This window comes from Trachypithecus francoisi, unplaced genomic scaffold (assembly GCF_009764315.1).
Source record: "Trachypithecus francoisi isolate TF-2019V2 unplaced genomic scaffold, Tfra_2.0 Lachesis_group21, whole genome shotgun sequence".
Classification (NCBI taxonomy): domain Eukaryota; kingdom Metazoa; phylum Chordata; class Mammalia; order Primates; family Cercopithecidae; genus Trachypithecus; species Trachypithecus francoisi.
Window position 1 is genome coordinate 58840005 of NW_022681467.1, and position 12975 is coordinate 58852979.

The 12975-nt window shown below is 57.4% G+C and overlaps 1 protein-coding gene across 4 annotated transcripts; it reads right to left on the reverse strand.

Moving 5' to 3' along the window:
• Positions 1 to 3898: 3898 nt before the first annotated feature.
• Positions 3899 to 10227, reverse strand: BHLHE23 (basic helix-loop-helix family member e23). 4 transcript variants are annotated; one of them, XM_033187093.1, is made up of 3 exons: positions 8894 to 10227; positions 8597 to 8802; positions 3899 to 4206 (listed from the first exon to the last, which is right to left on the reverse strand). In XM_033187093.1, exon 1 carries the CDS (start codon positions 9977 to 9979, stop codon positions 9254 to 9256), a length of 726 nt encoding a protein of 241 aa, XP_033042984.1. In that variant the 5' UTR covers positions 9980 to 10227; the 3' UTR covers positions 3899 to 4206; positions 8597 to 8802; positions 8894 to 9253. The 4 variants fall into 4 exon arrangements, with proteins under 4 accessions (XP_033042984.1, XP_033042983.1, XP_033042981.1 ...); XM_033187092.1 differs by adding an exon at positions 7017 to 7178 and having other exon boundaries at positions 8597 to 10227; XM_033187090.1 differs by having other exon boundaries at positions 8597 to 10227.
• Between the last annotated feature and the right edge of the window lie 2748 nt (positions 10228 to 12975).

Consider the following 12975-nt stretch of genomic DNA (forward strand, 5'->3'; position numbering starts at 1 on the left):
CCTCATGCACTGGCCCTTCCTCCGCCTCCAGTCTGCACTGAACGCTCTCACCCACCTTCCCGAACAGCCATGTGGCAGAGGTGACCCCACCCTGTGTGAGGCTCAGGCGTTTCTCCTGGGCTGACACCCCATTTCCTCCAGGCCACAGTCACGAGATGCTCTTTGGTCTCGGGCCACATCTCTATACTGTGCGTCTTGGGGCGATGCAGTGGGCACAGCTGTGGCCTCAGGGACTGACAGTAAAGCTTTATTTTATTTTTAATATTTTTTGAGATGAAGTCTTGCTTTGTCGCCCAGGCTGGAGTGCAATGGCCACGATCTCGGCTCACGGCAACCTCCGCCTCCCCAGTTCAAGCGATTCTCCTGCCTCAGCCTTCAGAGTAGCTGGGACTATGGGTGCACACCATGCCCAGCTAATTTTTTCCTTGTATTTTCAGTAGAGACTGGGTTTCGCCATGTTGGCCAGGCCGGTCTTGAATTCCTGACCTCAGGTGATCTGCCTGCCTTGGCCTCTCAAAGTGTTGGGATTACAGGTGTGAGCCACCGCGCGCAGCCTGACAGTCAAGTTTTAAATCTGAGCTTTGGTGCTTTGGAAAGAGTAACCTTCTCCCCCAGCCTAGGTTTCTCCTGAAAAAATGGTCAATGGAATCCCACAGGCCTGTTGTCTCCAGTCCACAGCTTCCATTTCAAAAGGCTCTGAAAATGGAAATGTTAAAAAAAACACTCATTTGATAGCAAAGCCTGCCCTGGAGTGACCCAAGGCCGGATGTGGTGTTCACCCCAGTTTCCCTTCCTGGGGGGAGAAAGCCTGAAGGGAGCCATGGCCGAAGGACCCCCACACCGCGGACAGGCCACCATCCTCTCTTTTCCTCGCCCTCCTCTGTCTGTGTCTGGGTTCAAGGAGGCTCCATGTGCCTCTGGCTGTGACGTCTGCGAGTGGGGTGTGCCCTGTGTGCCACGCAGCCTTCCTGCCAGGCAATGAGGACACACTGGCCTACTCCCATCTTCCCTTCCCTCTCTATGCTCACCCCTCCAATGGGCGCACTCATAGTTGGGGACAGCCCAGGAACCTCCAGAGCTCTGACTCTCTCTTCTCCTTCCAGAAAGGGTTACAGGACCTGACCTCTGGGGCACCCAACTCATTCTGTTTGCCAGGGCTTTCCAGGTTTTAAGACTGAAAGGGCTGTGTCCTGGGAATTAGAATGGTGGCTCCCATCTCACCTCAGTGAAACACAAGGCAAACTCGACAGAAAGGGAAGGAGGGCCCCAGAGATCTCTCAGGGCTGGGGGCGGAGGGACGTGGGGGCAGCAGGGCTGTCCTGGCAGGTCAGGGTTGTGCTGTAACAGGATGAAGGCGAGGGGGCTGGAAACCCACACAGAAAGAGAGCTGTATGCAACACGACACCACAAACATGCTTATATATGCACACACGTGGACACACCCCACATGCATGCACACACATGAAGGCACCCGACATGCATGCACACACACCTCACACATGCATACACACCACATGTATGTACACATGCCACACACGTGCACACTCCCTCATGCATGCACACACACCACACATATGCACACACACACCCCACATACACGCACACACATCTCACACATGCACACCTCACGCATGCACACACACCTCGCACATGCACACACACTGCACATACACACCACACATATGCACACACACCCCACATGCAAGTACATACCCCCACACATATGCACACCCCCCACATGCATGCACACACCCCACATATGCACACCCCACATGCATGCACACACACCACACATGTGCACACACATGCACACCACCACATGCATGCACACACACCACCCATATGCAGACACACACACACCACATATGGACGCATGCACATACACATCATATATGCACACATGTACACACAGGCACACCACGTGGACACACACAGCACACACAGACACACATACACAGACACAAACACAAGTTTGGGTAGCACACTTGGGCAGAGATAATTTTTGCTGCATCTGATGTCTGCCTGTCTCAAGACTAGGCTGACGGCAGGCAGTCAGTTGCCCCACCGGGGCCAGTCTTTTCTTTCCAGACCCACCAGGCCTTCCACAAGCCAGACGAAACCAGTGACCAGGGGCTTGAGCCTCACTATACATTTGGGATAGTTTTAAAAGCATGGGTTGATGGTTAGGGGAGCAGAGCTACCCAGACAAGAGGGGTGCACTGCAGAGGCACCCCATCTTCTGCAGAGAACGTTGAGAGAGGAGGAGGAGGAGGCGGGAGGGGAAGGGGAGGGGGAATAGGGGAGTGCAAGCCCAGTGCTTTTCCTTCTGTTAGTGCTCTGGAAGCTGCTAAGGCAGAGGGCAGGAAAGCAGACGGCTTTGGATGCATCTGCTCATTCTGGACACACCGCTGAGGCCACCACCCTGGGGGTGGATCCAGAGTAAAAGCAGGGGCATGCTTTTCTCCTCCTGGCAGTAGGTGAAGATGCTTATTTTGGAAACCCAGATTCCTGAATGTGAAATCAACACCTTCCCCTTTGTCTATAGTGCTTGAAATGAAAGCGAGGGCTTCACCCACTTCTCAGCTGAGGGCCATGGGGACACTCTGGCAGGTGGGATGGTTCTGCCCAGGGGCTTGGTTAGTGTGGGGTCTGGAGAACGAGTTTCTCCCCTCTGTTTCTTCCACTAGCAGCCTGGGCCTGTTGGCACTCACTGGCTCGTGGTCGGTGGGTTTCGGAATCCCAGTCCCTAAAGCTGTGGGTGTGTTCATGTACGGAACACCCTTGCGACGAGTCTCTCGCCAGTCTGCATTACGTGGACCCACCGGGACGCACTGCCCCAGGAGTCTGCTGGGCTGTGGAGGATGGTTTCTTCCCGTGCATGAAACGCAGAGACCGTTTGACCCTGTAACTTTGGTGGCTTTGGTGTCATCTGTGGTCGGAAAGCAGGAAGTGCTGGGGGCCGGAAGCAGCTCCAGATGCCAAGAGCACGTAGAGGCTCTGGACAACGGCGACAAAAATGCGTCCTGTCAGATGCCTTGTGGCCATCAGAGAGCACCGTGGGTCCTGTCTGTGTCTCGGGGTTTGCAGCCACAGATCCGGACTGGTGGAGGCCTCATTAGGACAGCAAGGGCCGCCCACGTGCATGGGGAGATTGGCCTCACGTCAGGGCGAATCAGGGGGTCCCAGGGGAGCAACTGACTGTGGGCTCATTACTCTTGACAAAACCCAGCTTGGAGGCAAAACGAGCCTGGCTAGGAAGAGGTGCAGACATTCTCTGAGGCGCACTTTAGCCAAGATCACGGTCCCGTCCCCTGGGGTCCCAGGTGGGGCAGGCACGCTTGGTAGCCCTGTGTGTCTAGGGCAACAGAGACCACTGGCAGGCCCGTGTGCCGCTCTGCGCTGTTTCTGATCACCATGGCCCCCAGAAACGCACGCAGAGGCAGCTTGCCTGCAAGGGTGGCTCTCGGAGGATGCCCACAGATGCCTGGGCAAAGACACGCCAGGGAAGGACAGAGACAAGAGAGTCCACATTGGTGTGCTCAGAGACCCCCTTCCATCTATGCCCCTCAGAGGGGCTCCTCCTCTTATGTTAACTAAATTCTGACTATCTTCCCATTCAGCTACTACACAACAGCTTTTATACATTTATGTGAGTAAATATGCCTCAGGCACGTCAGATTGGAAATAATACAGCATAAATCACTTTTTACAACAAGTAAAACAGTTGAATCAAAGGTGACTTTGCTAATTGTTTGAAAATTTCTGCATTCGGGGTAGCACAGGTTTTGTCCTTTTGGGATAAAATTTGCAAACACACATCAACTTTCTAATTTTACGAAACATACTTTGATTGGAGTATTGGAACACAGTATCCAGGGTTATGAGTTCAAAGAGGTAATTGTTGGAGAAATAATTTAATACATCACAAATCCCTCTATTTCCATCTCTTCAAATGGGATGCCAAAAGCGATTAAAGACTAAAAACATATCACAAGCAAATTCACATTAGAAAATTGCTGTAATCACTCTGCTGGATTAAGCAGGGTTGAGGAGCCTCTGGCGGCTGGTTCCAACAGGAGGTCTTCGGAAAGCGATGGGGAAGCCAGAGTGGCTCTGGGGTCGGAGACCGTTTGTGCATTTCACCCATCCTTTCAGGAGAATGGTGTCTGTTCTTTACGAAGAGGTGCCTCTTCTCATGTTCCCATCCTGCAAGGGAAACAGACACGCTCATTTGGTAATGTGAGCATCTGTAAAGCAGGCGGCTGGTCATTGGCTTAACCATAAGGTAAAACAAAGTTCCCCAACAAGTCTAGTGACAGCTGTGCTCAAGAAAAAAAAAATCCCATCGTTGGGATGAAATTATCAGCTAAAGGAAGCTGTTGGAAGCCAGCGTGCCTGGTCGACCAGGGTCTGTGCATGAACTTCTGTGGGCTGGATGGACCCAGTAGCACCGGACAGGCCCTAGGGTGGAGCTGGAGCTGGGGCAGTTCTGCCCTGAGATAGGAGGCCAATTGCCTGTTACTGAAAACCAGGGATGCAGTTTCAGGTGAGTGAATTTCTTAACTGGGGGAAGCAAAACTCTTTGTAACACACTGGGCACCATCGGAACCAAGAGTGCTAGGGCCACGGTGCCTCACCCAGGAGGTAGGAAAGTCCGTGGCAGCTTGGTTTCAGGCAAGGAACTGCATTTTAAGGGCTGCCTTGTCTGAAGTATGCTGACCACGGGGCATCCAAACGTGCAGAAATGCAGGAGAAGCATCTGTCTCTTTAAGAAATGAAAAAAGGAGAGGCCCTGTGAACCCCCTGTTTGTTTTTTAACCTGCTGGGCCCTCTATTTTTACCCCGCAAGCTGGAGAGTCCCTGGGGAGCAAGGGAGCAGGCAGGGCCATCAGTGCATGAAGACATGAGTGGGACCTAGTCAGGCAACCTGCGTCTCCTGACCCCAGCGAGGGACTCTTACAGAGCCACTGGGCTCTGAGAAGCCTGTCCCAAGCTTCCACAAACTAGGCTTCACAAAAGGACCCCTTTCCAAAGAGAGGCCAAGCCATCAAGAGAATGAGTCTTGGCCAGGTGCAGTGGCTCACGCCTGTAATCCCAGCACTTTGGGAGGCTGAGGCAGGTGGATCACTTGAGGTCAGGACTTCAAGACCAGCCTGGGCAACATGGCAAAATGACGTCTCTACTAAAAACACACAAATTAGCTGAGCGTGGTGGCACTCGTCTATAATCTCAGTTACTCAGGAGGTGAGGCAGAAGAATAGCTTGAACCCAGGAGGCAGAGGTTGCAGTGAGCAGAGATCACATCACTGCACTTCAGCCTGGGCAACACAGTGAGACTCCGTCTCAAAAAAAAAAAGAAAAAAAAAGATCTGAGTTGCTCAAGCAGCAGCCAGCAGGGCCCATACCTTTACTCTGTGGCTACAGGAGGAAGAAGACAGCATGGCTCCCAGACAAACCTCTTGGCAGGGCTGGAGGACCCGAGGCAGTCACTATACTGGACTGACTTTGGGGAGTTCGCCTTGTAATCTGCTGTCTCCTGTTTCCTAGGCTTGGGTGTGGTTGGCATGTGTGAGGCTGGAGGGGTGTGTGGACCCAGTGACTCAGTGGGTACAGCCTCTGCCTTTCCTGCTGCCGGCCCGGGCCCCAGCCCGTACTTTGGAGAAAGGCTCTTTGGAGAAAGGCTCGGTGAATCAGGATTGGAAGAAAAACAAGGATGGGGCATTTCCTATTTGCCCAGTTCTAGAATGGACTCCCTGAGTCCATGGCATTTCCCGGTTATTATTAAACAAAGAGAAAGAAGCAAGGAACACTTTGTATGCTTGGCATTTTCACAGCTGAGAGCTGCAAAACCCGAGGCTGCCAAACCACGCGTGGTCACTGAACATTGAAACGCATTGAAACATGGCTGGTATGAACAGAGCTGGGCTTTAAGGGCAAAACACATGCTGGAACTTGAAGACTTAGTGCCAAGAAAGTAAAACATTGAATAATTTTAAATTTTGATGACACACTGGCATTGTATTTTGGATGTGTTGGGATAAGTATTAAGTTATCAATAAAAGTAATTTCACCTGCTTCTATTTCCTTTTTTAATATGGTCACTTGAAAATGTAAAATTCGGCCGGGCGCGGTGGCTCAAGCCTGTAATCCCAGCACTTTGGGAGGCCGAGACGGGTGGATCACGAGGTCAGGAGATCGAGATCATCCTGGCTAACAGGGTGAAACCCCGTCTCTACTAAAAAAATACAAAAACTAGCCGGGCGAGGTGGCGGGCGCCTGTAGTCCCAGCCACTCGGGAGGCTGAGGTAGGAGAATGGCGTAAACCCGGGGGGCGGAGCTTGCAATGAGCTGAGATCCGGCCACTGCACTCCAGCCTGGGCGACAGAGTGAGACTCTGTCTCAAAAAAAAAGAAAAAAAAGAAAGAAAATGTAAAATTCTACACACGACCACATTCTCTACGTACAGCAACACTGGTCACAGCGGGTGGTGTGAACACCTTGGTTCTGGGGACGTGGCCTTCTGCCTCCCACAGTCTGCACATCTCCAACTAGGAGGAATCTAAAGGGAAGCATCTTAGCCAGACCTGGTGGCTCAGCCTATAATCCCAGCACTTACTTGGGAGGCGGAGGCAGGCAGACCACTTGAGGTCAGGAGTTCAAGACCAGCCTGGCCAACATGGTGAAGCCCCATCTCTACGAAAAAATACAAAAATTAGCCAGGCGTGGTGGCACACATCTGTAGTCCCACCTACTAGGGAGGCTGAGGCAGGAGAATCACTTGAACCTGGGAGGCAGAGGCTGCAGTGAGACAAGCCAAGATTGTGCCACTGCACTCCAGCCTCCGTGATGGAGCGAAACTCCGTCTTAAAAACAAAACAAAACAAAACAAAAACAGGGTGAGTGTCTTGAAAAGCTTTCGTGTTTGATTCTTCCCTGAGTGTTGGGGGAAGGGTGGCTCCTGGTGGGTGGTGATGCTGAAGTTCTTTCTGGGTGACCCCCAGCCATTCTCCACACACCTGCAGGAGCACAGCCGTCAGAGAAAAGACCAGCAGCCTCCATGTTTTTCGGGAGCCACGGGCTTGCGCAGGCACCTGCGTGGGTTCTATTTTGCTGTTTGCCAGATGTGGGCACACGGGCCGTGGAGGGCTGTCTTGGAATGAGAAGATCCTTGGGCAAACCTGAGAAAGGCCAAATGGCACCGAGATAGCCCAGGTGGCTTCACGAGCAGCCACTGCAGAGAAGGCGAGCTAATTCTTCTCTGAAACACTACTCTCCGCTCAGGCCAGGTGAGAGGCATGCAGACTTTTGTAGAACAGTAGAAAAACAGCTTTGTCATGTACAGAAAAGTTTAAATGTAACTTGAATTTTTATTTAAGTTATCGGAATAATTTTTGATTAGTGAAGTGGTTCTTTCATAAACTTATTCTCCACCCAAAGAGGGAAAGAGATTTTTTTCCTCTACTCTTTTCCTTACGATTTCACACATTTGCTATAATAAGTGGTTGCTTTTGGATCAGTTTTAGCATCTCAGAGACTCTTCAGACCCTAGTTTAGAGTGGACACAATTCTCTGAAAAATGAAATTATGGTGAATTCAGCCACAAATGAGCACTAAATATGAACACTTGATATTAAAATTTAACCATACTGTTTTTATAAAATAAATGGAAATAAAATGCTTTATTCTGAATATAAATGCCGTACCAATGTCTCTGATTTTAACCAGAATAAATACCCCTGTTTCGAATTCCGACAAGCAGGTAATTTATTTAAGATCACGTTGAAATGTCCTAGAAGTGAAGGACATTTGAGTTTCCAGCTTTCCCACTTTATCTAAAAGGGGAAAAACGTTGTCTGGCACTCAGCTTTTCAAATGTGCAAAACTGATAAACTAGTCCGTTAGAGGGGGTAAAAAAGACAATGAAATAAAAGTGGAAATTAGCAGAAATCAGTATTAGGCATATGTCTTTATGAATAAGACTTAACCATACACTTCATTTTACAAGTACAGAAGGCCCTCTGGAATGTATTAATTAAAGTTAAACGCTGTAGACAGGCGCGTTGCAGGGCAGTGGCCCTCTCCCCTTGGCATTACCGACAGCCGAGGAAATTGGGTTAATAAAGCCGGATACCGCGGCGTGGCCGCGGGCACGGGACGCAAACAAACGCGGACAGCTGGGTCCCCGGGGGCGCTCTGCCCGGCTCCCTGGACCTCGATGGTGGCAGAGCTGGGAGCTGCGCGGCGCATCTCCGTTCGCATCGCAGCAGTTTACTCACCCGTAGCCCGGCCTCCTCCCTCCGACGCGCGAGGGGATCGGTGGGGAGGGGGCTTTGCTGGACACCAGGGCTAGACGACGGGGCCCTCCCCTGACCGTCCAGGGTTAAGTAGGGCGCGGGCTGTTAGGACCCTCCTCCACGCAGCCCTCCGAGGCAGAGGGCCCGCAAGGCGGTCTCCATCCAACTCCCCCGCGCGGACGTTCCGGGCAGGGGATGGCGGCGGTGGGGGAGGCCAGGGGACGTTTAGGGGACAAATCCCGCAGACTTCGAGGCAGCCGGCGCCAATGTCCACTTCCCAAATGAACAAAACAAACTCCTACTTGGAAAAGGCCGAAAGCTCTTCGCCCCGGGTCTTCCCGCGCCCGCGGTCCAGCTCCTCTGCAAACGGCCATCGCGGGCTGTCCTCAGGGCTGCGGAGTCTCGGAGTCACCGAGGTGGGAGGTGCGGGCCACGCGCGTCCTCGGGAACAGAGCACTGCCCTGCACTTTAGCACGAAGGGCCGACTGGAGCGAGAGCGCGAGGCCCACTGCGAGAGGATCACGAGCCACTAAGTCCGACTTTGCTTAGTCTCCACCCTCCGTGCGCCTCAGGCCAGGACCTCCTGTCCGGAATCTCACCAGTGCCCGTCCTCGCCGGCCCTGGGACGCTGCGGTGGTCTTCTTTTGGGGGTGAGCGGCAGTGCCCGAAGAATGCTGTACCCACCCCGTTCCTAGACTTGCTGGGTCCCGACAATGCCCAGTGGGTGCCGCGAGTTCCGGGGCGCAGAGTACAGCGTCCGGCTCTGGAGTTCAATCCCGCGTCCCGACGGCTTTGGCGTTTCCCGCTGCGCCAAACTGTTCACTGCGCAGAGGCTGGAAGCGAGGTCGGGCCGCCTCCTCCCCGTCTGCAAGGTCCCTCCAGGCCTTTCCTGTCCGGGCAGAGCGACAGTCACAGGGGAGATCAGAGGACGCGTGCGGGAGGGGCGCGGGCCCGCGCGGTCACGGCTTCTCGTGACAGTGTTTGCAAAGGGCGGAGGGCGTCCCGGAGAAGGCGGCGCACTTGTCAGGGCAGGGCCCCAGCGCCGCGCCCGCCGAGAAGGGGCACACGGTGGCCTGGCCGAAGGGCGTCAAGGGCGCGGCGGCCACGGGCGCAGCCAGGCCCTGGCCCTGGTTGAGGAAGGCCACCAGGCGCCGCATCTCGTCCAGGGCCTGCGCCTGCATGAGGATGTAGTTCTTGGCGAGCAGCAGCGTGGCGATCTTGGAGAGCTTGCGCACCGACGGGCTGTGCGCGTAGGGGATGACTGCCCGCAGCCCGTCCAGCGCGTCGTTTAGGTCGTGCATGCGCCGCCGCTCGCGCGCGTTGATGCTGAGCCGCAGGGACCGCTGCTCTCGCGGCCGCCGCCGCCCATCCCCAGCGCCCCCCGGCCCGCGCCGCCGCCGCCGCTGCTCGAAGGCGTCATCCTCGTCGCCGCTCTGTTCGCCGCTGCTCTCCGCCGCCGGAGCTGGGGCGCCAGGTGCGGGCGCCGTGGGTAGATCGCCGCCCGGGCCCGGAGCGCCGTAGCCGCGGGCCACTTCGGGACCTCGCGCCGCCCCGTAGGCGAGACCCGCAGCCGCCGCCGCGTAGCCGTGGCTCAGTGCCAGGTACGCGTCCCCCGACAGCGACTTGAGCTCAGCCATGGCCGCGCCGCCTGGGCTCGGGGGCTCGCCGGGAGGGCGGATGCTCATGCGGGTGAGCCACCCCCAGGCCCGCCCGAGCCCGCCGCTGCAGCTGCGATGCGGCTCCCGGCTCTGCGCGTCGGTCCGGCCTGCCTGCGAGTCCCAGAGCCTCGGAGCCCGCTGCCTCCTCCGCCTCTTCCTTCTCTCCCACCTCCTCTCCCTCCCAGCCGCGGTGCGCAGGGGGCGGGCTCTACCGCCCACTCGCCCCCGTTTCGGTTTTAAGCCGCGGAGGCGCCCGGTGGGACTTCGCTGCTGTCCAATCAGGGGGACCGGGTGAGCGCCTCTTCCCGGACCCCGACTCCACCAGCGCGCAGGCTGATAGGCCCGGGGTGGAGGCTCTGGAGAGGGGCGGCGCCGGGCGTCGGGGTGCTGGAGCGTTCGTACTTGCTGCTCGACGCCCCGGCTGCCGCCTCCGGCCGCCCTGGGGATTCCGCACTAAACGCACGCGTCCCACATGGGCACCCGCCTCGGTCAGTGTTTGAGTCCGACCCTAGCGCAGGAGTCCCCGGCGACACGCAGGGGCCAGAGCAGGCGGCGGGCAGCAGTATCACCAGCACCAGCGCCAGCGCCAACACCCTGTCCCGCTGAGGGGCCGCTTCGGGTCGGGGTCGGGGTCGTGGGCGCTGTAGTCCAGCCGCGGCGCAGCGTGTATCCGGAGCCCGCGCACTCCCCACTCGGGTCGCCCTGTGGCCAGGCTTGAGGGGCGGAATAAGAGGGAGTTTCTAGAACCTGTTGAAAAACGCCACGAGCGTTGCAGACCGGGGAGGGCAGGAAGGTGGAGGGCAGCGCAGCCTGGAGCTCCCCGGGTGTGTCGTGAGGGGGGGGGGGCTCTGTGAGCTGCAGGGCGGCCTCCTCCCTGCCAGTCGCTTCCTGGGCATCTGTCAGCGAAACGCGTGGGGCTTGGTGGGCTTTCCCGGAGCCTCCGAACCCCTGGGGTCCAACCACACTGCATGGGAATGTGGCCAGCCTCGGACTCGCCTTTTCAGTCCTCTTCCAACCCCACAAGAAGACCAGGACCCCAGCGCTTCTCCCAGGTGGGAACCTGCCTGCAGGCCGGGCCAAGTGCTGAGGCTAGAGTGGGCTGAGGGATAATGGTTTCTCCGCTCTTCGCTTGAGTGGGAGACTGGGCCACCCTGGCCTCTGGCACGAGGTGGAGCGGCCCGTCGGGCCCTTCTGTGTGACCTGGGCAGAGCCGCATACCCTCTCTGTTCTCCAGGTTCTGCCCCAGGAGGAGCCACAGAGATGGGGCTGTGTGTGCAGCCCCGGGAGGGGAGTGAGCGCTGCACGTGTGTGGGGTGGATGTGCTGTCTGGAGGGTTCTGGGAACGCAGCAGGGACCGGCCTGCCGCGTGGTTCCCTGCCATGTGCGGGGTGTGAAGAGACAGATGCATGGATAAGTCGCTGCGGGAAACTCAGGCTTTTGTCCTGGCGGAGGGGAATGGGCCTGAGGCAGCCTCTGCGGGGCTGGCGGCCTGTCTGGCTGCGCCTCCTGTGGCACCGGCCTCACCCCCGGCACACGCTGGCCAGGAGCGCAGGGGCCCCGAGGACGGAAGCGGCTGTCAGGCCCTCTCCTGGGGCCCCACACCGCCTTCGGGGCTGACGCAGACCGGGACCTGGGGAGACCTGGGGTGGAGGAGGCCGCTGTGTTTGGGTCTGGGTCTGAAGGGTGAGTGGGTGTCATTGTGGCCACGGGCCGGGGTCGGGGGAGCATTCAGGTGGCCAGAGGCGGCCTGGCACAGGGGAGGGCAGTGAGGGGCCCCGGTGGGTCCGGGACCAGGCCTGTGGGACCGTTTGAATCACTGGGGAGTTTGGTCTTTGTGGGAAGAAGGCGCCCTGGCCATTCGGAGAGCCCCTCTGGCGCTGCTGCCGGTGCCGGTGCCGTCCGGGGCTGCGGGGCCTCCTCCTGGGCCTGCACTGCAGGGCTGGTGGGGGCCGTGGGGGAAGGTGGCTGCACAGGTCCCCGGAGCGGGAGGATGGGGTTGACCGGGGGGGAAGCTGTGGACCCAGAGAATGTCGGAGGCCCCCGAGGGGAGGTGCAGGCAGCGCTGGTGGGAGGCCTCGGAGGGGTATGCAGTAATGGACATCACGAGTGTGGGCGAGAGTAGCTTTTTTTTTTTTTTTTTTCTTTTTTTTGAGACGGAGTCTCGCTCTGTCGCCCGGCTGGAGTGCAGTGGCCGGATCTCAGCTCACTGCAAGCTCCGCCTCCCGGGTTCACGCCATTCTCCTGCCTCAGCCTCCCGAGTAGCTGGGACTACAGGCGCCCGCCACCTCGCCCGGCTAGTTTTTTGTATTTTTTTTTAGTAGAGACGGGGTTTCACCGGGTTAGCCAGGATGGTCTCGATCTCCTGACCTCGTGATCCGCCCACCTCGGCCTCCCAAAGTACTGGGATTACAGGCTTGAGCCACCGCGCCCGGCCGAGAGTAGCTTTTAAAGCATCGGCTGGAGCAGGGTCCTCCTTAAAGCCTGAGACGCTGACGCCGTGGGGCTGGGTCTGGGACTGGGCCGGGGCTTTGGGAGGTCGGAGCTCCCCAGCAGGGAGCCAGGGCTCTGGGCCAGTTCCCAGGCCCAGTTAATCAGGAACCTTCAATAGGATCGACCTTGGCTCAGAAGGTTGGAGGCAGGGATGGGCAGGGGGAAGGGATGGGGCGCACGAAACAGCACCCGGGGGAGGCCCCTGCGGCGGGCCCTGCAGGACCCGCCACAAATTCCGGGCTTCAGCCCAGCGAGCGTCAGAGGCGGCGTTTCCGGTGCGACGCTGCCACCTGCTGGCTGCCTGGAAGATTGCGCCCCAGCGGCTCAGATCCCGGGTTTCTCAGAGGGGCCGGGAGGGGTGAAAATGCGCGTTCCCAGGCCCTCCCGGATTCTGCTCAGGTGGACGCTGGGGGCTGTTTCACAGGCGCCCGCCCACATGTTAGGGGAGCTGGCGGAACCTGACGTCTCCGCCCTCGAGTGCCCCTCGGAGCTGGGGTTGGACGTTTGCACAGGAGCAGGTGAGCCTGGGGGAT